Here is a 27,624-nt window from a genome sequence, read left to right on the forward strand (position 1 = left end):
TGAGTAGGGTTCCTTATCAGTAAAGTGTACTTCAAGTACATATCTCCTGGTATCAGGAGAGTGATCTTCATACTGGGCTTCGGACAGGAATCGAATCCCAAGTGATAGAGTAAAAATGAATCTACTGTTATCTACACCTAAATCAAAAGTACTAGTTTTGGAATACATTTAATAAAAAACATAAACATACACTTCATTGGAAAAATAGTAATCAAAAAGTAGAAGCACTATGCAAATCTTATTATTTTTAGAATTTTTCAAAACACCAAGAGCAATTTATATCATCATATAAGTCATTAATTGGCTTGTTAAAAAATTGCTATTATTTTTAAGATGGAAATTCTAATAGTAAGCCCCAAACCAAGAAAACCTCTAATTACAAATACAACTAAAGTATGTTACAGAAACAAAAATCTTTATTGAGCACTTCAATTACACAGAGTCCAAATTAATAATGAAAAAAAAATGAAGCAATATTTTCCATTTAAATCAACACAGCAAGTTAATTGCTGACTTTTACTTAATATGCCCCTAACTTAGCTGATTAAAAACATCTATTAAATAGGGTTGAGGAGAAGGACTATGTTATAGTCAAATGGCAATTTACAATTTAATCAAAACATACTGACATGCTGTAATAGACCACAACTTGGTAAATATAATAGACTATTGTTCTCCTCTCAAGCTCTTTAAAATATGCATCACTGTTGAAAACAAAAATTATAACCGTGTTTTGATAGAGTTGTCAATGTACATAAATGAAATACATATGACAGGCGTAACAAGCAGGAGAGATAAAGGAAACTATATGGTTGTAAGCTCCCTGCATTTCATATAAAGTGGTAAGAATCTAACCAGGTGAAGTTTGGTATGTATTTTGTAATCCCTAGAGCAATCAGGAAAAATAAAAATAAATAAAATGGAATATTAAAATAATTCAAATTATCTATAAAGAAGATAGCACAGGGGAAAAGAGGAACAAAAGCTATAGACTTAAATTCAAACATTATCATTACATTAAATGTAAATGGTCTAAACAAATCGCTTAAAAGACAGAAACTATCACATTGGTTAGAGAAAAAAAACAAAGCTCAAAAACATGATGTCTGTGGGAAACCCACTTTAAATACGGATTGGTTAAAAGTAATAAAAAGGTAAAAAAAAATACATATTATAATATTGTTTGTTGTGAGTACATAAAAATACAGTTTATCTTAGTATCTTGCTTTTGCATCCTACTGTCTTCTCAAATTCACTTATTTCTAGTAGTTATTTAGATTCTTTGTGATGTTTGTGTAAACAGCCATATTATCTGAGAATAAAGGCAGTGTTACTTTTCTCTCTCAACCTTTATTCTTTTTATTTCATTGTCTTGCCTTATTGTACATGTTTGAACACCCATACAATGTTGAACAGAATCAAGGACCTCCTTCCTGTGTAATCTTAGAGGGGAAGGATTCAGTATTTCATCATTAAGTATGATGTTTGTTGCAAGAGTTTTTCAATGCACCTTTTATTATGTTGAGGAAATTTCATTCTTTGCCTAATTAGCTAAGGGTTTTCTTTATGAATTGGTTACATGTTTTTTTCTGTATCCTTTAAGATAAGCACAGTTTTTTAATCTTTCATTTTGTTGACACAGTGATTACACTGATGGATTTTCAAATGTTCCTGGGATAAACCCCACCTGGTCATAATGTATTATCCATTTTATACGTAGCTGAATTTGATTTGCTAGTGTTATTTTAAGTTAAGTTAAATTAAGGAATTCTACATGTTCATGAGGGATATTGATTTGTAGTTTTCTTTTCTTTAACATATTTGTAAAGTTTTGTTATCAGAGCTATAATGGTCTCTTAATATGTGTTACAAAATGTTCCCATTTCCTGAGTTTGTGTTATTTTTCCTTCAATTGTTCAATAAAATTTATTAGTGGAATTATCTGGACCTGAAGTTTTCTTGTGTGAAGTTTCTAATAATGAATTCAATTTTTTTATGAGAGTATTCAGACTTTTTGTTTCAGTTTTGATCATTTGTGTTTTTCATGGAACTTGTATCTTTTCTCTAATTGTTCAACTTTACTGCCATAAAGTTATTCAGGATAATTCCTTTCATTGCCTTCAGAATTTATATTGATATCCTTTATTTCATTTCATATTTAGCAATTTTGTTAATATCCAAATGTTTTGGAGTATTATAGTTATCTTATTGCTGCTGGTTTCTAATTCCATCCCATTCCTGTCACAGAAAATATTCTGTACAATTTCAGTCTTTTGATACTTATTGGTACTTATATTATGGTCTTCCATATAATCTCTTGGTGACTATCCTACGAGCATTTTTGTGGAGTTCTATAATGTCAATGTTCAAGGTGGTTATAGTACTAATTAAATTTTATATCCACTTAGCCGTTATTTTTCTAAGTTGTTATTAGATCCTGAAGAATGGGTATTAAAATCTGCAACCAAGATTGTAGATTGATCTACTTCTTCCTTTAGTTCTGTCAGTTATAAACAATATTATTAAGTACATGCCCATGCAGGATTATTGTCTTCCTCCTTAATAGCTACTTTTCGCTTATAAATGTTCATTTTTATAACTGATAATGTCTTGAAGTATACTTTATTTAATAATAATATAGTATGTAACCTTCCCAACGTTTATTGTGTATTCAGCTGTCTTTTCCCCTCCTTTTACTTTCTTTCAATTAGTGTTTTTTTCAAAACTTAAAAAAAAAAATTAGTATCTCAAATAATCTCAAGCACATAAGAAAGATATTTTAAAAAGTTATGTCCTGCAAAACTGTTTTTAAAAATCCATTTCAATTTAACCTACATTTTCCAAAGTAATAGCTTTCAAATTCTGATGCAGAAAAACTACAGAGAGTCAGGTCACACCCAAAAATTTGCTTCGGTCTTCAGAAGTGGGAAGGAAGATTCTATAATCTTTCTTTTCCCCACAAATGTGATAGTACACTTGAGTACAGATGGCTGGTACACACTTTAAATCTACCTCATCAAAAGTAGTGCTCCTTAAAATGCAAATTACGATCTCTATCTCCTACCTACTCAATCCGAATCTAAAAGGTCATAACCTAAAAATCCACATTTTAATAACTGCCCAGATGATTCTTATCGTGAACAATGTATTTTAAAAACAACTGCCTTCCAGTTTAGACTTCCAATTTTCAATTTAACTGTAGAGTTTAAAAAAAATCCTTCTAAATGGGTGCTAACTCATGAACAGCAGGCTAGTATGCTAAATTTAAAATGCCCCAAACAAAACACATTTGCATGTTCAATCTCTACAATTTTCTCACAGATTCCCTACCTTCACATCACCACCTTCTCCCTTCCCCTAATTTTCAATATTTCCCAGTCTCTGCTCTGAGAATTTCTCTTGAATTGACTGCTTGTGTTACATTTCCCCCACAGTGACCTTGTTCAGACTTTTATGATTGCTAGACCAGTGGATCTCACCTTTGGCTGCATACGAGAATCAGAAATGAAGCTTTTAAAAATCTTTCTGCTTTGGCCACATCCCAAACCAATTAAATCAAACTCTCCGGGGGTAACAACCAGATGGAGTTGCAGATAAAATACAGGACACCAATTAAATTTTAATTTCAGATAAACAATAAATACTTTTTCAGTATAAGTATGTCCCAGATATTGTTTCTATATTTGGTAAATAATTCTGGCAACTCCACACTCTAGCATCTGTAAGACTTTAATTGCTGAAATGTAGATACAGGATCAAGTCAAATATATAACCTATTGTGAGTTGGGGTTTAAAAATTCTGAGGGGTGCCTGGATGGCTCAGTCAGTTGAGTGTCTTGACTTCAGCTTAGGTCATGATCTCCCGGTTCGTGGGTTCAAGCCCCGCATCAGGCTCTGTGCTGACAGCTCAGAGCCTGAAGCCTGCTTCAGATTCTGTGTCTCCCCCTCTCTCTGCGCCTCCCTGCTCATGCTCTGTCTCTCTCAAGAATAAACATTAAACAATTTTTTTAATTAAAAAAAATAAAAAATTCTGAAAGCTATTCCTTTAGATCAGGGGTCAGCAAACTTCTCCTGTAAAAGCCATAGAGTAAATACCTTAGGCTCTGTGGATCATATAGTCTCTTTGGCAACTACTGTACTCTGCTTTATAGTACAAAAGGAACCAGTGACAACGTGTTAATGAGAGTGTGGCTGTATTCCAATAAAACTTTATTTATAAAAATAGGGGGTTGGCCATATTTAACCCACAGGCTGTAGTTTGCTGACTCTATTCTAGACTATCAGATCATTTCAGATCTCCACTTTGTTATTCAATATATTCATTATTTTTCTCAGCTTTACATCACCTGGAAATTTGAACAGTATGAAAATAAAACTCACATGTATGAAAATAAAACTAACTCAAATAGTCCTTGAAAATATAACCCAGAAACATACGTCTGGAAAATTTCTTCAAGGATTATCAGTAATTAATTCTTTGGATAATATTTCTACATCCTGCCACAAGGATATCACAGACTACTATTAATAACATTTATTGAGTGCTTATTTTATGTCAGACATCATGTTGAGAAATTTACATACATATTCAATAACATTATATATTCTCACAATGACTCCTTGAGGTAGATACAATTATGACCTCCATTTTGCACTTCAGGAAATTGGGACACCATTAGAGAAGTGAAATACCTTGCTCAAGATCTTAGAGCATTAAATAGAGAAATCTAGATTCAAACATAGGTCTGCCTAATCCAAAGATCAGATTCTTTTTTTTTTTTTTTTAATTTTTTTAACGTTTATTTATTTTTGAGACAGAGACAGAGCATGCACAGGGGAGGGTCAGAGAGAGAGGGAGACACAGAATCTGAAACAGGCTCCAGGCTCTGAGCTGTCAGCACAGAGCCCAACGCGGGGCTCGAACTCACGGACCATGAGATCATGACCTGAGCCGAAGTTGGACGCTTAACCGACTGAGCCACCCAGGCGCCCCCAAAGATCAGATTCTTAACTACTGTACCACAGTAATTCCATCTATCCTTAATAGGCTACTTATTTTGAATAGTTCTCTGACCTACTGGTCTAACACTGCAGCAAAAAATCTGAGTATTACATTACTGGTTCTTATCTACACTGCATAAAATCTGAAGGGAACTAAAATTCAAAAAGTTAATGACTGTAAGGGATTTTAGAGTCTAGTCCAATCTGTTCATTTTAGACCTGTGAAAATTAAGACCCAGAACTGATGAATTCTTCATTGACAGCCTTAACAATTTTACTTTAAATAGGAATTAGATGACATATTTTTTTTTAATTTTGTTAACGTTTATTTACTTTTTCAGAGACAGAGCATGAGATGGGGAGGGGACAAAGAGAGAGGGGGAGTCACAGATTCCGAAGCAGGCTCTAGGCTCCATGAGCTGTCAGCACAGAGCCCGACGTGGGGCTCGAACTCATGAACCACAAGATCATGACCTGAGCCAAAGTCAGATGCTTAACCGACTGAGCCACCCAGGCACCACTAGATGACATATTTCTAAAAGTCTTCACTTTTCCTCCTTAACCGAAGTATTGGTTTCTCAAAGATTCCACATTGTATATAGCACATATCAGAATGTTAATTCAAAGTAATCAGAAGGAATAACAAGCAGATTTATTGTTTACTTATTACTGTTTTTGTCACTCAATGTGACATAACCTTTACTTTTATTAATATGTAATACATTTAAATATAAATGGCACAAAAAATGAATAAAACATAAATGTGACTATACATATATTTCCAAAGCTTATATCCATTAATGAACCTCAGAATCAATCGACAGATTAGTACTCTGTTCCTGTTTTCATACTTCTCTATGTTTTTCTTTTTAGTTTGTTATCTTTTAAGAGGCTGTTAAATTATAAAGTAGATATCATTGTAAAGACAACAATTTTGTGATCAAGAAAAAATATTTAAAGAATTCTGAGTTGGGGGGCACCTGGGTGGCTCAGTTGATTGAGCCTCTGATTCTTGATTTCAGCTCAGGTCATGACCTTGTGGTTCATGAGACCCAGCCTTGCACTGGGCTCTGCACTGACAGCACAGAGCCTGCTTGGGATTCTCTCTCTTCCTCTCTGCTCCATCTCGCTCGTGCTCGCTCTCTCTCTCTTTCTCTCTCTCTCAAAATAAATAAACTTAAAAAAATAAAGAGAAAAAATGAATTTTAAGTGTACAAGGGAAAAAATCACATAGCTCTCTTCTTATCTAAACACATTAGGTGAGTAAACAGCTAAGCTGAATTAGTGATATTGAAAGCACTGTTTACTGGATAGCTGTTAACCGTTAGAGACTCTCAGTAATAAAATTAGAATCTGTTTTTAAAATAAATGAATGCTTGCAAGTGTTAGTTGAAATGGGTATCCTGATACACTGCTGGTAATGATGCAAACTGTCTATTCTTAGAATACAGTTTAGGAGAATTAATCCCCTAAACAAAAAGGAATTGGCTTTAAGGCCAAAATGTTCCTCTAGGACAAATTTTTATTAACTATATTTATACACAATCACCACTAATAGTCCTAATATCTGAGGGCATTATGGCTGGACATTCTGAACATTGTGGAAAAGAGATACCAAAAAGAGGCCAGATTGTGAACAGGAGAGAATACATAACTACCAAATATAATTTCATGGGAAAAAACTAAGAAATGATAATTCGTGTGACAGAAGAGTAAGTCTAAAAGTATGAAAACCCTTAAAATGTATTACATTTTAATTCACCATGAAACTAAGAAAGCATCATCACCAATTCCAATACAACAATAAAATATTATTGAATTGTAAACACTATCTGATGTCTTAACTACCTCAATACAATGCCTTTAATACCTATGTACTTAAGTAAAAATAATCTTGAAATACATTAAAACAGAAGGAAAATGGCACCAACCAAAACTGCAATAAGATGTAAGATGAATTCAGATTGCAAAATCCTCAGTCAACAGAGATGTGGTTCATGCTTTAAAATTAAAAATAAAATTTATTAAAACGAATAAAGTTTCTAATTGCTCTGGGTTTCTGAGACAACTAGAATTAAAACTTGCTGATATCTGAACTATCATAGACTAAAAGAAAAATGATTTCACAGTAATGTTGAAACAGATTTTCTAATATGATAAAATATTGAACCAGTTCTTGCTTGTAATACTTGCTTGTTATAAGAGCCCTTCCAACATTTAGAAGATCACAAAGTCAAAAGGTTTGGAGCCATTGGTAATCCTTGATCATGTGACATTGGATTTCCAATATGGAAAAGGACCAATGAAATACAGCAGAGCTACAGAATGTACAACTTGCCAAATATTTAAACAAAATAACTTCGCTAGGTTGGTTGAGAGTGCTGGTATTCATGATTGAAAGCAATAAACATATTTTACAAACTTACTTGATTTTTAAATTGATAGCAAATTAAATGGCATTACTATTCTTAATTATATATGTCTCACTTCACTGTTTAATTTGATACCTCTAATCATGAATAGGGGTCTGAAATGTAATACTCCACAATGCAGACATATATATTCTTTCTGAAAATTGTTTGAAAAGCTCCTTAATTCCTTAATAGGAAATTGCAAATTGTATTTAATTGTGAGGTTTTTACTTCTTCATCTTAGGAATCCTAGAACTAGTGAAAACAAGGAAGCAAAACTTCACAATTCCATGCTCTCAATCAAGAGTAAATTTTGAAGAAAAGTGGAATTTTGTATTTAATGTTTCTGACCTTGAGTAATTAAATCTAAAAATAAAGAAAGCCTAGTACATAAAGACCTGTTCTTAGGTACAATCTCAACTTCTTTTTGTATTGATTCAAAGACAATGATGCCATTCATACTTTAGGTACCTCAGATATTTGTTTTTCTAAAATATAAACAGCTGATCACACTGCAACATTATTTTTTTTTCCTAACAGAGAACCAGGATACTAATCATCTAGTATAAGTGGGACAGAGGTGTAATTTAAAGCAGGGTTTCTCAACCTAGGCACCCCTGAGATTTGGGGCTGGCTAATGCTCTGTCATGGGGTCTGTCCCATGCAGTAGAAGGTGTATAGCAGTAACCCTGGTCTCTACCCAGGAGATGCCAGTAGCCTCTTATGCTGCTCCTCCCGCCAGCTGTGACCACCAAAAAACGTCTCCCAACATCGCAAATGTTCTCTGAGGGAGAGTCATCCTTGCTTGAGAATGAATAATTTAAATCACCTCATCGTTAAAAAAAAGGAAATCTTACAAGTTCAAGAACTGTCAGTCATGAGAAATTTAGGTAAAAATGATGAATTGATCTAGAACAGTTGCCCCTAGCATACTATAAACGTATGGGAACTCCTTTTAAAAGTCTAAAATTACATTGTCCAAAATGGTAGCTCCTAGACACATATACATATAGAGCATTTAAAAATGTAGCTAGTGTAACCAGTTACCGAACTTTTATGTTTATTTAATATAATGTTTTATTTAAGTATAACTAACATACAGTGTTATATCCATTTCAGGTACGCAACATGATTCAACAATTCTATACGTTACTCATGGTAAGTGCGGTCACCATCTGTCATTAAATGTTATTACATTACTGGCTATATTCCCTATGTTGTACTTTTCATCTCTGTGACTTATTTATTTTATAACTGGAAATTAGCACCTTTTAATCCCATTTATCTATGTCACAGACCCTCCACCCACCTCCCCTCTGTATTTAAGAGTCTGTTTTTTGGTTTCTTTGTTCTTTTTTTTTAAAATGTTTATTTATTTATTTTGAGAGAGAGAGAGAGAAAGAAAGCATGCGTGCAGAAACGTGGGAGATATTGTGGGAGAGGGACAGGGAGAGAGAGAATCCCAACCAGGTTCCATGTTCAGCACAAATCCCAACACTGGGCTCAATCCCACAACCATGAGATCGTTACAATCTGATTGTTTGTTTTTTATATTCTACATGTTTGTTTTTTATATTCTACATGTAAGTGAAATCATATGGTATTTGTTTTTTATATTCTACATGTAAGTGTAGAACATATTTGTTTTTTATATTCTACATGTAAGTGAAATCATATGGTATTTGTCTTTCTCTGACTTATTTCACTTAGCATAATACCCTCTAGGTCCATCCACGTTGTTGCAAATGGCATGATTTTGTTCTTTTTTATGGCTGAGTAATATTCCTGGTTGTGTGTGTGTGTGTGTGTGTGTGTGTGTGTGTGTGTGTATGTGTGTGTGTGTATATGTGTGTGTACACACACATACACACATCTTTATCCACTGATCTATTGATGGCACTTGGGTTGTTTCCATATCTTGACTATTATAAATAATGTTGCAATAATAAATATAGAAGCACATATATCTTCTCAAATTAGTGTTTTTGTTTTCTTTGAGTCAATAATTATTTAATGTAAATTTATCAGTATTCAAATTGAGATGTGTTACACATGTAAAATACACACCAGATTTGAAAGATTTAGAATGAATAAAAGAATGCAAATGATCACTTTAATAATTTTATATACATTATGTGTTGAAATGATAATATTCTGGATATAATGGGTTGAATAAAATATGTTATTAAAATTAATTTACTTATTTCTTTTTTTCTTTTCTTAATGTGGTATCAAGAAAATTTAAATTTACATTTGTAACTCCTATTACATTTCATGGTTAGCATGGTCTAAAATGTTTGATGATCTGTCCAAATATGTACTGACTATTAAGATATATAATACCAAAAAGTTATTATGAATTCAGTGAAATATTTCAGTGATTTTAGATTTCACTTAAACACAACAGCACCCACAAACAATACTTAGATTGTTGTATTCTTAGAACTATCTCCAGCCTAAAGTCTGAGATACACTTATCTGTAAACATATATCAAAACTGGTGATGATGTAAATTCATAAACTGAAAAGTACTGACTCTAGAATCTGTTTCCAATGATCTTCCATTCAATTTTATTAATTATGCTTATATTTAGGCTGAAATGAACTTATCTTTTCTGTCTCTGTAGGAATACCATTGTCTTTCTTCTTCCCAACTTCACTACAAACCAATAGCAAATAACAAAGCTCTTCTGACATTTCAAAGACATTCAACTTACAGCACAAAAATAACCTCTTGGTCATTAGGTCTTTTTTCTTTTTCTTTTTTTTTTTTTTTTAAATGTTTATTCATTTTGAGGGAGAGTGAGGGAGAGAGAGAGAATCCCAAGCACACTTTGCTGTCAGTTCAGAGCCCGATGCGGGGCTTGATCTCACAAATGTGAGATCATGACCTGAGCTGAAATCAAGAGTAGGATGCTCAAACAACTGAGCCACCCAGGCGCCCTGGTCATTAGGCCTTTCATTTGCCCTACCAAACTACTAAACTCTTCTAAAATTATATTAAAATAACTTTTTTGACTCTTAAATTTTATGACAAAATTATCATTATTTTGTTCTACCATTTTCAATTCTATCAACTAAGGTAAGTAAAACCTTAACTGCATTCAAAAGGGTCCTTGAACTTCTGGTTCTGATTCTCATTAATATTAAGTTAATAGAAAAATAAAAATCACATTTGCATAAGCACACAGTGTCATTAATAACAATAAACCAAGAACAGATAATGAGAAATTAGTGGATTGTACAGCTCAGCACATTATTTTGCTTACCCAAAAAAGTATTTGGAAACCCCAGTTTAAAGCATGTGCTCAGGATAAAAGCTTATGGAGATGCTAATTTAATAATTATAAAAAGTGGTTTGACTTCAAAACTATATCAATCTCATGACTCTGCATTTTGTTAAACACACCTATAGGTTGCATAATCTATTTAGTAAGTAGCCAATTCCACATTCCTATTCTGGTTTACTGATTCAAAAAGCTTAATATTATTTCCAAAATTTTTTAAGTGTAGAAACAATGCCACAAAACCTTTTTCCAGAGTTTATCAATTGTGGCATAACTAAATTATTAGAAAGTTTATGCTCCTTGGAGTTTCTTTTGGGGTAAAAAAAAAGTTTCTTTTGGAGTTTCTTTTTTGGGGAAAAAGAGAATCTGAAAGACAGCAATCTGCAGGGTTGAGTTCAGCAGCCTATTCTTTAGGACAAAGTTTAAGTTAAAAGCTTCAGGGAATGCTTTACAAAAAGGCAGTAAGTTATTCATCTAGCAAAACTTGGCTGAATCATAAAACTGAAAAAATAAAAAGTTCTGGAAAAAAAAGTACCCCAATTCAAATACACAATTAAGTTTAAAGAACGTTTAGCTGGTACATCTATTTATATACATTTTATGCTACAGTTATACTGGGCAGTGAGATAAATTACTGCATACCTGGGAGGAGCTGTTGGATAAATAATTTTTATGTGCTGGAATGTTAAATCTTGATTTAAAACCTGCTTGATCCATGTTCTCAATCCTTGTCCAGAATCACCTGATGGATCACAAAATCTAGGTTAAGATAAAACATTTTGACAACACAGTGTATTTAAAAGCAGTCTATAACTCTCCTATCACACAGAGGCTGGAACAGGGAATAAAAAAAAATTTCCATAAATAAAAATAACTGCACAGAAACCAATTTATCAACATGAATTAACTGGTCAGGTATAAACAGCCAAAAATAATTTAGATTACTTTACTCGTAACTTCAGCACTGATCACTTTATGAGTTTTAAGTTTCTCCTTTGTTTAAGGGTACAACAGCAACAAATACATGAAGTAAATTATTTTTTCTAAAAAAAATTCTTTATCTGATTTTAAACACTGCCATTTTTTATCTTACCCTTAAAAAGAGTACATTTTTAAAGTGTATATAAACTTTTGTACTTGGAACAACCTAAAACACTTTTCTTGGTTAAAGCAATAAAATCTATCAAAGGGATAGTTAGCATACTTTTAACTTGAAGAAATCTAAGTTTAATTTCGATAACCTGTTTACATGATGTAAAATAATGACTATACACCCGATGGCTGAAAAGTAACCTAAATCCATGCAAGAATTAAGGTATGGATATTTCCATTAAAAAAAAATGGAAGAAAATATAGGTCCATCTTCTGTAGTCCTGAAGAGGAAATTTTAAAGGTGACAACTTTTAATTTCTTTTAAATCAGTTCATTAAGACATCAATTCAAAATATATCTATGAATGCACATCAATGTGTCAGGCAGTGAGGGCAAGATGAGGAAGAAAAGAGTCCCTGCTCTCACTGAGTATACAGTTTATTGTGAGGAGCGGACAGTAGCCGAGTAACCATACGTAAACATTAAAGGCAAATGTAACCACTGTAACGATGAGACCCTTGGTGCTGCCAGGGTTTATGGTATTCAGAACTGCCTCAGCAAAGGAGTTCAGGGATAACATTACCCGAATGTAAGCTCTGCAGAGCAAAGGTCACTTTGCACTTTATCCCCTGAGTTATTTGTTCACGTAAGGCCTAGCGCACAACTGACACAAGCCAACACAAAGGTTTAAGGTCCACGGGCTGGTGAAAAGGGAAGGGCACAAGGAAAGAGCATCTCGGACAGGATATGGCGAATGCGAAGATCCTTCACTGGAAGGAGCAGGATGACATCGAAGAATTGAGAGAAAGAGCAGGGAGTGCAAGATGAGGCTAGAGAAATCCTCAGAGCCTGGAGCTAGCTGCTTTTTGGCAGAAAGGTGGCCATCTTTTAAGGGGCACTCTGGCAGCTGTGCGAAGGGAGGGGCAAAAGTGGGCGTGAGGAGATCAATAAGGAGGCTACTGTTCAGGTGACCAATGCTTAAGTTAGGGTTCTAGCAATGAAATGTACAGAGATACTTAGGAAATAAAATTAACAGACATTGACGATAGGTTAGTTATGAGGGGTCAATGGTGGAAGGTTTCAAGGACGATGGTGGGGTTTTTGGCCAGGATAACTGAGTGAGCAATGGAACTACACACACTGAGATAGGAAATGCATGAATCAGCAGGTTTATACTCGCTGAGTGTGAGGTACTCTTCAGAATGCATACAAGTCCTCTACCTGGGGTTGAGCAAACTATAGCCAGCTGGAAGACAAAAACCATAAGAATGACTTTAGCAGTTTTTAAAGTTTATTTTATTTATTTTGAGAGAGCGACAAAGAGACAGAACAAGAGAGGGCAGAGGGAGAGAGACAGAATCCCAAGCAGGTTCCACGCTGTCAGGGCAGAGCCTGACACAAGGCTCGATCTCAGGAACCATGAGATCATGACCTGAGCCGAAAGCAAGAGTTGGACACATAACCAGCTGAGCCACCTAGGCTCCCCCAATTTTTACATTTTTTTAAGAATCATTTTAAAAAAATGAAGGAAAAGAAAAGAGAAGAGGGAAGCAGAAAAGAAGCCATTACGTGACCCACAAAAGCTACAATGGTTGCTATCTGAGCCTTTACAGAAAGTTTGCCAACCCCTGCCCCACACCACCTGTGCCAGCACCCTTTTGGATATCCTGGCCTACTCCTCTCACTCCAGACAAACACTCCTGACTGCTGTTCCATGTCGGAGAACCTACCTCAGACCCTCTCTCCTGGCTTTTCCCTGTCTGCAACAGTCTAGCCCAAAACCTACACGATTGCCTCACTCAAGTCTAACTTCTGAAGTGTTACCATTGTAGTGAGACCTACTCTGACCACCTTATCTAAAATTATCACCCCCTATACCTCCCATCCTCCTTGCCCTTAGAATTTACTACTATCCACTCACTCTATAATATTTCCTCCACTAGAATGTAAGTTCCACGACAGAAGGGAATTTTGTTTGTTTCGTTCATTACTATATGCCTGGAGCCTAGAACAGTGCCTTGCACAGTGGCCATATAATAGATATTTCTTGAATGAATGGGTTAATGAATGAGTGATTATTAGGCCACTGGAAAAACACATCCAGAGCTCAAAGAAAACTTAGAGACACACATATATATCACCATACAGAGGAAAAAACAGAATCCTTGGGCATATATGCACATTAGCTGGGGAGAAAAAAAAAACAAAATGAAAAAAAAAATAGGACCAAATTCTGAGGAACCCCAAAATTAATGGATAGAAGAGAATGCAAAATACACCAAAAGGAGCAAACAGGTAAAAAGAATCAAGAAAGTGTTTCAAGAACACCGAATGCTGATGGGGCCCCTGGGTGGCTCAGTCAGCTAAGCCTCTGAGACTTCAGCTCAGGTCATGATCTCACATTGGTGGGTTCGAGTCCCACACTGGGTTCTGAGCTGATAGCTCAGAGCCTGGAGCCTGCAGCCTGCTTCAGATTCTGTCTTTCCCTCTCTCTGTGCCCTTCCCCTGCCTGTCTCTGTCTCTCTCTCTCTCAAAACTAAATAAACATTAAAAAAACATTAATAGTTGCTTCCTGTACTGACCTTACTCTTCAAAAAAAAAAAAAAAAAAAAAAAAGAATATTGAATGCTGCTGCTAACAGTTGAAATAATGAGATAAGAGGATGACTGAATAATGTTTATTACATTTAGCAACACACAGGTTACTGATGACTTTACTAAGAGCCAACTCAGTTCGCAGACACTTACTACAGGAGGAGAAAGCAAGGCACGCATGGTTTGTGTGAACCTTACAGCGCAGTGTGGAATACAGACCTTAAATTAAGTAATTACAAATATGAATACCATTAAAGGAGCATCCAACAGAGTGAATTAATCTAAGCCGGGAAACCAAACAAAGCTAATTAAACTATTACTTGTGTTTATCATCCTGAAAGAAGATACTTTTGTATTTTAGGAGTAGGAAACGCTCAGATTAAGCTGGCTATGCATTACTCACATTCCCCTATATTCTTCTATCGCTGGCATATCCTAGAGAAGGTCAGACTTTTAAAATTAAAAAAAAAAAAGCTTCTAAATTCACTTCTTCAATCTTAAAAAGCAAAACTTAATGCCACAAAGCAACATCCATTCATCCATTCACAAGGTCTGCTTTTTAAAAAGCTGGCACTTTATTCTAAGAGCAAGGTAAAATTGTTACAATTGGTTTGACCATATTTGGAGTAACCAGAACTCAAACATCTCCTATGACATAACCACATATAGTAAAGTCTAAGTCTAATATAAAATCATACTTTCAATAAGGGTCTTATTTACTACAATGGAGCTCTAACTATATAGGAATTGCATTACATTTGCATAATTAGCAGAATTCTTTGGATAAATTCTTTGTTCCAAAGTACAAAAGAAAAAAATAATACATATTTTTATATTGTAAAAATCTGGATTTATAATTTATGAAACATCGGTAATTTGAAATTGAAAAGAGTAAGGATAGACGTTAAGCAAAGCGACCCATGGAAAAAAGAAACGTCCAGGAGTATGTCCTAAAAATATTATTAACTAATTAAGTTATTTATTAAAAAGATTATGGTATTGGGGAATTTCTGGATGCTTATAAATGAACACCCTTGGAGCCCAAAATAGTACCAGTAACAGTCTTTTAATTGGAAAGCACTGGTGTCATCTTAGACACCCCACCTCACCTTCTAAATATATCTCAGCAGCCAAATTTCCCTTTCAACACGTTTGGCCAGTTTCTTCCTATTTCCAAAGTGATACATCCTAGCTCAGAGTTTTTCCACTTTACCCCTTCTGAAGTCAGAGAGATCTGAGTGCGAATCCTAATTCCATGACCACTCACAGTAATAGCCAAGTGACCCTGGGCAAACTTCAGCCTATTGGGACTCATTCTTAAAACGAGAATACTTCCCACAATAGCCCATTTCCAGGTTTCCACCCGGTACCTTTCCAATCCCCTTCACTATCCAATCACCATCTCTTTACGCCTACCAAAGTCTTAGCTCAAAGCCCACGTTCTCGGTCAAATCTGACAAGCTCTTCATCTTCCAAATGCCTTAATATGCCTAACCACAGTTTTTTCCTTACAATTCTCTTGGCAGTAAATCATGTACCATCTTGTGATCTCCCGTCCACTGCTGACTCAAACTAATTGAATTGTTTTTGTTTTTAACTTTAGGTAGGCGCCCTGAGGACACCGGCTGCATCTCATTTCTTTAAAAAAATATTTCCCAAGAACTTATTCTGGGCCAACCACTAGGGATGCAAAGATTAAAACAAGGGTCCTTACTCTTGAGGAAGGGAAAGTGAAGTGAGAAAGACAGACATAAGTAATTACAGATGAGTGGAAGAAATGCTATACCAAATTAAGCACACGTCACTAAAGGCGGGCAGTACAAGGAGAAGATCTACCCCTGGGACTGAGAGCTGACACGGTGCTGTATCTTGGGGGCTTAATGACAAGAGAGGGAAAGAGGAAAAAGAAAGAAGGGGGAGCAGGAAAGTGAGGAAAGGGAGAAAGGCACTCCAGCCCTGGCGCAGTGCCTCACAGAAAGTATTAATAAATATTAAGTTAACTGTCTGAAATGTCTACAGTAGTATGGGAGACTGGAAAAAGAAAAGCAATGGCAAACAATCCAATGCGATTGAAAACCCAAATCACTAATAGCTGACCCTGGAAAGTACTAAATAATTTATTTGTCTCTAGCAGAGAACTTACCTTACTAACTTGCTCTGTTTAAACTTGAGGGAGAACAATGGTGGGGGTAGGGGAGGGTAGCAAGGGTTGCAAAGAAGAGTATATTGTAGATGGAGGGATGGCCGAGGGGCGGGACACAGGGGCCATCAGCGAGGGCGGTGGGCCAGTGACCACAAGATAGAAAAAGGGAACACACGGTGGGGAAGGCTGGGAACAGATTACCAGGCCCGTGTGTCCCCAGCCACAGGGCTAGCGAAGGGAGGAGGGTCGCCCTCTCCGAGTCCACCCTGCTCTAATGGGCCCAGCGCCTCCTCCACTAGGGCAACACTGGGGGACCCGAGGGGAGGACGATTCCCAAGCAGAAAACTAGGACGTGAAACTGTAATCCACCTGAGCCGTGCAGGAAGATCAGCGAGGCGCTGTGCCTCCCAGCTGGCGACACCATGCAACGCTGCACGCGAAATGAACCCGACGCAGCCGCCATCGCTGCCGCCCGAGGAGTTTCGTGGGCCCCGCCCCTCCACCGCCCCGCGGGCCCGCGCACGTAGGCACGCAGGGCGCGCGCCCGAAGACGCGCCTGCGCGGTAGGGCTGGTGCTGTCGCGCTTCTGGGTCAAATGTGAGGCAGGTCCTGTTTCCGTGAGAGTTTTTGGTTTTGCTGAGGGTGGTACTGTAAAGGTGACAGCTTCGCTAAGCCTAATGGGTATACTTGTTTGCTGTGGGATTTTTAGCTGCAATCCTAAAAGTCAGGATTGCCTTTTTATTTGGAGAAATAAGGGTGTTATTCTGTTCAAAATTTAACAGATACAATCATACTTCACCTTCTTTGGGACTTGAACAGGATGTGTGTGGCTTTTTATATGCAAAATAAGACAGCTATATAATAAATCTGTAGTTTTAAAAAACAGTTTACACAGCAAATCTAAGGAGGTACCATTTCACACCCATTAAGATGGTTATTATTCGGAAAACAAAATATATGTTGGTGATGATGTGGAGAAATTGAAATCCTGGCGCATTGCTGATGGGAATGTAAAAATGGCGCAGCAGCTGTGGAAACAGTTTAGTTTTTCCTCGAAAAGTTAAACAATTACCATATGAGCTAGTGATTCTACCCTGGTATATATGCAAAAGAAATGAAAGCATGAGCTCAAACCAGTATTTTGTACACCAGTGTTCATTATTCACAAAAGCCAAAAGGCGGAAGCAACCCAAATGTCCTTCGGTGGATGGATGGAATCCATGTGATGGAATGTTATTCAGCCTTAAAAAGGAATGTAATTCTGATACGTGCTACAACATACAAGAACCTTGAAAACAATATGCCACGTGAAATAAGTCAGACACAGAAAGACAAATATTGTATGATTCCACTTAGATGAGGTATCTGGAAAGTAGAGGAGGGATTACCAAAAGCAGAGGGGAAGGGGGAATGAGGATATGTTGTTTCATGGGTGTAGAGTTTCTGTTTGTGATGATGAAAAATTTCTGGAAATCGGGATGACGGTTGCACAACATTGTGAATGTCCTTACTGTCACTGAGCTCTACGTTAGAAATGGTTGAAATGGTAAATTGTATGTTACGTACATTTTATCACAATTTAAATTTTTTTTTTAATGTTTATTTTTGAAGGAGAGAAAGACAGAGCATGAGTGGGGGAGGGGCAGAGAACAAGGGTGGCATAGAATCCAAAGCAGGCTCCAGGCTCAGGGCTGTCAGCACAGAGCCCCATTAGGGACTTGAACCCACGAGCCATGATATCATGACCTGAGCCAAAGTCGGACGTCCAACCGACTGAGCCACCCAGGTACCCCATCACAATTTTTAAAATACTAAAAATAAATGGAACTACCTTCTATCTGAAGACCTAACCATAGACATCTTCTAACGCTGAAGTCTGTAGACCCAGCAGGTGGCTCTTTCTTCGTGTAAAATTCAACAAACAACCCAGTGGAACTTTAAGTGCCATTAAACACCAGCCTTCCATTCATAGTAGTTGGCATCATATTTAAGCAATTACAACTTACCTTGTATTTGTTCATGGTACTCACCCTACTCCCAAGTGGCTAAGTTGCTTAACATCATGAGCCAGTTGCCAAGATAAGCTCTGTGCTATCACAGTGTTGGATCAATGCTGTCCATGGGAATGGTCCTACATGCTTTTAGTTGACCAGATGCAAAAGGAACTTCGAGTCATTTCACTCAAGACTATAGATCGTCAGCTGAGAGTACTGAGAATGAAGTCATTAGAAAGGACAGACTGGGATGGACCTCTGATAACCAATTCTTAAAAAATACTTCTGTCTTCAGGCCTGCCTTCCCCACATGAATTCTCAATAACTTTGAAGAGCAAAGTGAGAAGAGGGCAGTGTTACACTGGGAGAAACCACTTGGAGATGTCCCAGGTAAGGCGTTGAGTTCTACTCTTAGAACTCTATTACTGCCAGAGAACCTGGCTGCGCATCACCGTGTTCTTCGAGATAGCAGAAAATCAGGAGCGTAATTATTTGCTAAAGTAATACAGCTAATATAGCTAATGTAATATAGCTATATCACTATTACTAACAGTGATACTAAACAGCCGAAATTCATTGGGACTTAGTAGGGTGCCCAGTGCTGTCATAACTAAATTCCCATAAAAGTCTGTACTATTGCTATCTGTTACTGCCAGTGAAGCTCAAAGAAGTCCAGACCCGGCTCAAGAGCATACTGCCAGTTATCCATAAAGCATGGGCTCACGTATTAGGCCTGACTCCAAAGTCCAGGTCCTTAACCGTTACACATTTACACATTAGCTCACAAAAATAAGACAGGATATACCCCAGCTATTTTAATTCAAAAACAAAAAACCCTCCCCCCCCCCCCCACCCCCAACACACAAGCCCCAAAATACTTCTGGTATTTGGACGGTAGCCCTTTAGAGTCTCTACTGATTAGTAGGAGTTCTTATGTTTTCATATTTCCCCACGTCTCCTGGTATTAGTTCCTGGTTTGTTCCTTAATGTGAATGAAAACCATTTTGAGCAGACGGAAGAGCAATACCGGAAGGCTGGGATTCTGAGTTTCACCTAGAACGTGAGTCTTCCCAGATTCGGGATCATTGTTAGAATAAACTAGATTTTTTCTAAACCCAATCAAAGTGCTCTTTTATTCCCAGTGATTTAAATGCTTAGATATTATTGCTATTCCTTTCATCTTTATTTATAGAACAAACAGAAGGTTTTAGATTACTATATTTAGAAATGCCATCTGGTAGGCAAACTATTGAACAAAAACGTTTTGTTCCTTTCATGTAACTGCATTACTTTGAAATGTAATTAAGTTTCAGGATGGTTGTTTGCTTCTTTTATGGTGGATCTTTTGCCCTATTGAACTTGGGGAAAAATTCTCCCTCGAAGATTTTTATTCAGGCATTCTTTTACTCTTTGTATAGCTCTTAATTTTTTGTTGTTACTCATTTGCTCTCAGACAGTCTATTTGCCCATTATATTTGATGTACCCTGTTTTTGGTAACTTCAGTGTCTAAACTAAGAAAATCTAGTAAACGAAATAAAAACAAAAAAAATAATCTCCCTTTTTGTAGGGTTTCAACATCTTCTGAAATCTAAAGATATAAATGGCAAGGTCGGAATTTAGTTTGCTTTCCTCCTGTGAGCTTAGAAGTTCTTTAGGGCATACTTGCTGGCTTTAAAAAAATGGTTGCAAGATTAGTCATTGAGAGTAATATATTAGATACTTTCAAACGATTACAGTTAAGCTCACATTAGTCATGCAGACAATGCACAGTTACGCATCTTGTTTTCCTCAATCTTGAGCATCAAGTTGTATCCCCTCCATTTTTTATCTGTTGAATTATTTAAAGGGACAGAGAAATACATGAACGTAAATAATACATACACGTTAAACGAAATGGCCCAGTGGTAGATAATTTGTTAAATTTTGTGAATTAACCAAGTAAGGTCCTTTATATCCATTTATGGAAGAAAAAGTAGAAAAAACTTAAGTATCTTATAAATATCTTCTAAAACAGTAAAACTAAACTCTTTAGAAAGGAATAGTTATATGAGTTTATAAACTTTAATATAGCCATCTCCTCAGTTCTTGGGAGCTTCAACTTGCATTTGTCATTCTAGATACAGTCCTTTTAGGTACAGGTGAGAGGAGGCCCCCTACTTCATCCCACGAGTCCTACTAGATATGCACGGCATAGATGGGGTCTTTTTAGAATAGATGGGTCACCTGAGGCATTGTGAGCTGGGCTGAGGCAGCACTGGGAAGGTGGACACATGAATCACTCAAATATAGACTAAATGCAGTTTTGGTTTTGGAGCATGGGTATTTGTCACTTCGGCTTTACTATTAACAGTCAAAGTAATTCCCACCAAAACAGTGTGCAGGCCCAGGGTGAGGACTGTGGAAGTCCCTCCTTTGAACATAGGCTGGGTGGTCAGTATAAACGCCTGGACACCGGAACATGTGATTTGCATTGCCATATGACTCTTATTTAGTAAAGGGATTTTCTCCCTTTTGAACACCTCCCCTGACCAGTTCTCATATTCCCAAGCTACTCTCTGGAAATATTTCTTTTTTTTTTTAATTTTTTTTCAATGTTTATTTATTTTTGGGACAGAGAGAGACAGAGCATGAACGGGGGAGGGGCAGAGAGAGAGGGAGACACAGAATCGGAAACAGGCTCCAGGCTCTGAGCCATCAGCCCAGAGCCCGACGCGGGGCTTGAACTCACGGACCGCGAGATCGTGACCTGGCTGAAGTCGGACGCTTAACCGACTGCGCCACCCAGGCGCCCCTGGAAATATTTCTTAATCAACTTTCTCCAAGTCCTTATAGTAGTCTTGGGGTCCCTCCATTGATCTTCATATTGCCTGTGTACTCTAGAATCCATTCTTTGTTCTCCTCAGTAGACCTTGATAGCTCTTCAAATTCAGAACAATAACTATTAGCAACTCCTAACCAGATCCTGTTTCCCTGAGGGCATTGAGGGTTAAATCTTCAAACTCTCCCATTTGCTGAGGGGCTGTTGGATTCCATACATCTATTACATAGACAGGGAAGTAAAGCAAAAAGAGTAATTTCCCTATCAATACAGTCTGAACATCTATATCCTGATACATTCAGTTAAGAGAAGATGAACTATATATGTAATCGTAACAGTATACAATGAAAAGAATATTGAAATGGTACTAAGGAGTTCTTCCAGCTTTAGGAATAACAAGGTGACATTAAACAGGCCATTTAATCTCTTTAATGTGTTTCTCTAACTGTGAAATCAGGGAGTAGGGCTTGATAAGCTTACCAGTTCTATGATTCTAGGATCACGAAAGTTTAAATATGGAACACTTGCTATTTTTATACATGTACCTCTTCTATTTAATTCTGCTCATAAAATTATGGCTCAGAACTCTTAATTGTACTGTACAAACTCCTATTTAGTAGTATCAGAAAGATCAGCAATTATCATTTTCCTCCTTCCTTGTATGACAGACTGACTTAGCAACCTTACTCTCCCTTCCTACTTTTTCTTGTTGTTTAGTAAAGGCCAGTAAAGGCAAAAACAGAGTTAAAAAGAATCGTTTAAAAAGATAATCAGATAATACAAAATCAGTCTTTCCATGTAAAAAGTAAGTGCAATTTATTCCAAAGTGGACTATGTTAAGGATATATATATATATTCTGTGTTGAAAACCTGAAAACCCACACACAATTCTAAACTGATTGTAGACAAAGTTATGAGTGTTCTGTGGTGGAAGGTGCAGTAGATTTGAGGTAAGAAACCTAAGTTTGAATACTTATCCTGCTAACCCTGTGGTCTAGTAAGTTTCAATTTCTTAAGGGCAAGAACTGTTTTATTGATCTTTGTATGCTCCTGAAATACCCACAAAAGAATTGTAAATATTACTTGTTGGAATTAAATTATGCTTTTAATTGAGTTATATTTAGAGGAAAAAAGAGTGAATAAAGGGTGAAATTCTATACTCCTTCCAACACCTGCCATAATGTCATTGGCCATATTGGGAGTCTCCAGGAAGAGCTAGGGGTGGATGGGCCAAGACTTGGAGGAAACAAAGCGAGGGCCAGGATCACAATATTAGGACTGGTTTCCACCTTCCCTTAGGAAGCAGAATTCTTTGAAAAAAATAAAACCCATTATCAAGAAATCTTGTGGTGGGAATCAGACAAAACTGACATGACACTGAGTGAAAAGAAGAGCTAGGTCATAAAGGACAAGGCAAACAAAGAGCCATAATCCAGGAAAGCCAGTTGCTTAAAATGTGGCATGTGTGATTGGAGCACTACAGTCAGCCAGCCCACGAAGAAAGGATGTTGTTCTATGGTAAGTCTATTAATTCAGTGATGGTGAGGATGGTAAGGGTATGTTCATGGTGTCCTTTAAGATTCAGCTAAAGTTAAGGACCATCTCAAAAGAAAGGGACACCAATGCACGTGCACACACACACACCGCACACACACGCGCACACACACACACACACACACACCATTTTGAATGCACTTTAGAGGTATTGTGAACTCACTAAAGGATTCCCTACAAATGTATGGATCTCAGGTGTGACCCTCCTTCTTGCTTGTATGTTTTTGAAAGCAACATCACGTATGATTAATGGCCACAGGTTCATTCCAATTCCCAACAAAAAAGGCTTTACAATTTTTTTTAGTGTTTATTCATTTTTTGAGAGAGTGGGACAGAGCATAAGTGGCAGAGGGGCAGAGAGAGAGGGAGACACAGAATCTGAAGCAGGCTCCAGGCTCTGAGCTGTCAGCACAGGGCCCAATGCAGGCTCAAATTCATGAACCATGAGATTATGACCTGGCCGAAGTCGGGCAGTTAATCACCTGAGCCAATCAGGCACTCCTAAACAAGGCTTTTAGATGCCCCTTTTCTTTATACCCTCAATGAAACCAAAACAATTATGTTTACCTGGTGTTAGCTACCTTGTCATCCAGTTTAGTGGGTAGGAGAAAAATAATAATTAACTTGTATAGTATATGGTAATTGTCTCCAAAATATTTCCAATGTATGCCCTATCAGTAAAAAGTTTTTTATAATATTTTATATGTGCATATTTATTTATTTATAAATTATATGAATGAACTATACAGACACAAAACATAAACAAAAGTAGAAATTTAAAAGTGTGGGATAAAAACAAGATATCAACAAGCTTTAATATTTTCTTTCTACATTCCAAAGAATTGTCTTGCCTTACATACTCTTGAAGTAAAGTTATCCTATTTAGAGAACACTGTCCTTTAGGATAATTCTTGCAAATCCAAGCCTGGAAACAAGCAAATGGGGTCATTTTTATAGGAATGCCTCATTTTATATATGCATCTATATATGCATATATATATGCATAGATGTATATCTATATATGTATATATATCATAGTATGATATGCATCTCAAAGTCTAAATTTCCAAGATAAATTAAATATGGTATAATTTATATTTCAGTGAGTGTCTATTTCTTTGATCTTCTTGAAGCCAAACTGGATTTTTTTTATCATTATATTCCCAGTGCCTAGACTGTATGAAAGGATTCTTCCCAGAATTGTTTTTTAAAGATATTTTTGATATCTGATATAAGGTTTGACTTCACAAAACCAGTTTTCAAAACACTGTTCAGTTCCCTGTTTATTTCCAGAGATAACCAGCCTCCTGCTCTGTTTCTTCATCATGTTGAACTCCAAGAATTCTCCAGATGTGCTGTGCTGCCTCTTGCCCCTGTGCCTTTGCCCATTTGGCCAGGAGTAACTTTCCCCTCTCCCATCCTTTACTTGCCTACTTACCTGCCAAAACTTAAGTCTATCTCCTCCTCCTTTGATTTGTCTTCATTGAGCCCAGATGCCCTTTACACCTGCTCCTCCCGTAAGCCCAGCCACCACAAAAGTAGCATTTGCACAACTGACCATTTACTTTTCTGTCTTTCCCACTTCCCACTCTAAACTATGGTCCTAAAAACAGTATTAACAAAAATAAAGAGCCTCCACTTAATGTGGCCCCTGGGCTAAGTTCTTTGCAATTATTTTCTCACTTGAAGGCAAGGCTGAAAGGGTGTGCGTGTGTGTGTGTGCATGCATGTGTGTGCACGTGCATATGCATGTATGGGTGTGTTTGTAAAAGAATTTTCACTTAATTCTTTTCCCATATTCTCCACTAGTTTATATTTACATGGTCATTATAGAATGCATGATAGACAGAGGATGTTCAAAAATCTCATTAACTACAGCTGTGTCAATAGGAAAAGTACATGATGACTGAGCAATCTACTCAATACTTTACATTTTTAAAAAACATTAAACATCAGCTTTTGGAACTTTAATTAACAATCTCAAATTCTTGCATCAATTTGCGCCCATGGCGGTCTTTGAAAACCTGTTTATCACGGTAGTTTATTTCTCTCTTCTAGCAATTTGTATATTCTTCTTACTAGCATTGAAGTCTCAATGGAAAAACATTAATAATATTTTGTTTATGAAGACAAGTGGGTTGACTCTAATAAAAATATTGACTCATGTCTTGCTTCTCAGTGAGAAATGCCACCCATGAAGCCTGCTGACACTTCTAATAATATAATTTTAAGAAAGTCAGAAATAGTACATACCTTCACTTGCAGAAGTGTGAATTATTTATTTTTCTTCACACAAAAAATATGTAAAATGCATCAATGTTCAATGTTAGCTGAAAACAATTTAAGAGCCAATTTTTACCTAGACTATGTAAAACGTTAAAAGGGCTTGCCATGCTTAACATAGACTATAAGAATGTATATCCCTTTCTATAAAGCATGGATATAAGACTTAAAATCTAAAATAAAAAAAGTAAAGCATTAAAATATAAATAGTAATCAGCTTTCATCTACTTATTTCTTCTTTTTTGTAACAAAAGAATAGATCCACATATGCCATACAGATTTAAATCTGTCCCTTCTCCACAAAAGTATCCTAATGTAGGTGTTTTACATCATGCAAGTAGAGCTGATAGACAAAAAAGTGTGTTTCATAGTTATTAAAATCACTGCATATACTAACAGTTTCCCCTCTCTTGCCAGTTTCCTCAGAGAGGAGTTCTGTTTAGTCACACGGTTAAAATCTGGAAGCCACTCGGGGAAGTAATTACCATCAATTTGTTGCTTATTCAGAGAAGACATGCTAAAATGGAAGTAGAGAAGGAAAATCCCATTCTCCTTTGATACACACACACACACACACACACACACACACACACACACAGACATAGACTCCAATGTCATTATTGTCTTAAGACATTCAGTAGACCACAGCAAAGACTGAAGTATCAACAAATATGTTCTTTGTCTTAAAGCAAGCTTCCGGAAAACATAAAAATGCACAGCAAGTGAAATCTCTTGACTATTTCAGTTCACACAGGACACAATTTTGATTTTGACCCATGGTGCTGGCTATAAACAAAAGGTGCTTACGTTTTTTCCAAGTTGTGCTTTGTAAAGCACCAAGTTTCTCTCATAACATCACTAAGGAGACTTGTTCATTTCTGAGTAAGGAAAGAAGGAGAAGGAAAATACAGAGTGTGATATTAAAAGTTCACTGAGGCGCCTGGGTAACTCAGTCAGTTGAGCATCCAACTCTTGATTTTGGCTCAGTGATCCCAGGTTCCTGGGATCGAGCCCCAAATCAGGCTCTGAGCTGAGCCTACTTAAGATTCTCTCAATCTCTCTCTCTCTCTCTCTCTCTCTCTCTCTCTCTGTCCCTCTGCTCCTCTCCCCTGCTTGTGCACATGTGCTCTCTCTCTCTCTAAAAAAAAAAAAAATCTCAGCCATATTCTTTGTACTCAACAGCAATCTTTTTTTTTTAAGTTTACTTATTTATTTTGAGGGAGAGAGAGAGATACAGAGACAGGGGGAGGGAGGGAGGGAGGAAGAGAGAGAGAGAGAGAGAGAAGAACCCCAAGCAGCTCTGCACAGAGACCAATGTGGGACTTGAACTCACAAACTCTGAGATCATGACCTGAGCTGAAATTAAGATTTGGGCACTTAACTGACTGAACCACCAAGGTGCCCCAACAGCAACCATTTCTTAACTGTTTCACAGATCTCTGAGATCTTTCCAATAAGGTCAATCCAAGATGCTTCTCTAGGGATTTCATTAAAAGATTTGTATGGGCTCCAAAAGGAAAACAAGGACACACAAATAGTGTAAAGAACCATTTTTTTTCTTCTAAATTATATCACAAGGTAGAAAAGAAAGACCATTCTTTACGTTCAAAGATTATGCTAATCATGGGAATTATTTTGGGCTCTGAAGCCTAAAATGAAGTCCTTTGAAGAGAGAACTTTAATTTGTGGGTATGGCTATTGTTCTCAGAGGTTGTCATTGTTTATAATTATTGTCTTTTTTGACCTGTGGCTGACTAAATCCTTTCCTCAAACGATGTCACCGCATTCCACATTACTACATTCCAAGTTTTTCTGCTGAAGTTTCGTGCCCACCTCCCACGTTGTTTGAAGAGGCTTCCTTGCAGCTCTATGAGCACTTCTGTCAGGCCCTGCTGTTTGCAGTTGATTTACTTTAAGCTCATGTAAGCCTTTTGGGTGTTTTGTGCCTAGCCCAGTGAAGTTTTACTGCAGTGACCATCATTTGAATTCAAGTGGATGAAAAAAATCTCATTGTCAGTGATACAAAATCAGTGATTACTCACATATCCCGATGTCTCATGTTAATGTAAAATTGTCCAAACTTGACCACTTTCCAAATCTGAACAGTCCAAATCTTAAAACAAAACAAAACAAACAAACAAACAAAACTAATAATCTCTCTTCCACAGTGAAATCAGAATCAATGCTACCTTCCTAGATGTGACCTGGAGATGTGGTGAACTGCCTTCCCATATTTAGTTATCCTGAAAGTTCAATCAGATACCAAAATCTTAGTACCTATTACCTTAGGATTGGTAGTAGAAACTTTTCATTAAACTGAGCCAAATTAGATAAAATGCTAATAGAACTGATAGATTGACAGTTTTGTATTCTTAAAGAACTTATATTTTCCTTTCTGTAGCTCAGAGTATATAGCAGCAGGATGATGAGGAAAAAAGATATATTT

General features: G+C 36.7%; 1 protein-coding gene and 1 long non-coding RNA gene across 2 annotated transcripts in view; one reads left to right on the forward strand and one right to left on the reverse strand.

Moving 5' to 3' along the window:
• LYPLAL1 (lysophospholipase like 1) overlaps positions 1-17,043 on the reverse strand; it is a 40,643-nt gene extending 23,600 nt beyond the window's left edge. The window contains exons 1-2 of the mRNA XM_045455743.1: positions 16,898-17,043; positions 11,342-11,441 (exon numbers count right to left, since the gene is read on the reverse strand). Coding sequence (XP_045311699.1) covers positions 11,342-11,441; positions 16,898-16,991 — 194 coding nt within the window. The 5' untranslated portion in view covers positions 16,992-17,043. The remainder of the gene's footprint in view (positions 1-11,341; positions 11,442-16,897) is intronic.
• Positions 17,044-19,465: 2,422 nt separating this feature from the next.
• LOC123586507 overlaps positions 19,466-27,624 on the forward strand; it is a 184,463-nt gene continuing 176,304 nt past the window's right edge. The window contains exon 1 of the long non-coding RNA XR_006706843.1: positions 19,466-19,582. This is a non-coding gene — a long non-coding RNA (uncharacterized LOC123586507). The remainder of the gene's footprint in view (positions 19,583-27,624) is intronic.

Source organism: Leopardus geoffroyi, chromosome C3 (genome assembly GCF_018350155.1).
Source record: "Leopardus geoffroyi isolate Oge1 chromosome C3, O.geoffroyi_Oge1_pat1.0, whole genome shotgun sequence".
Lineage (NCBI taxonomy): Eukaryota > Metazoa > Chordata > Mammalia > Carnivora > Felidae > Leopardus > Leopardus geoffroyi.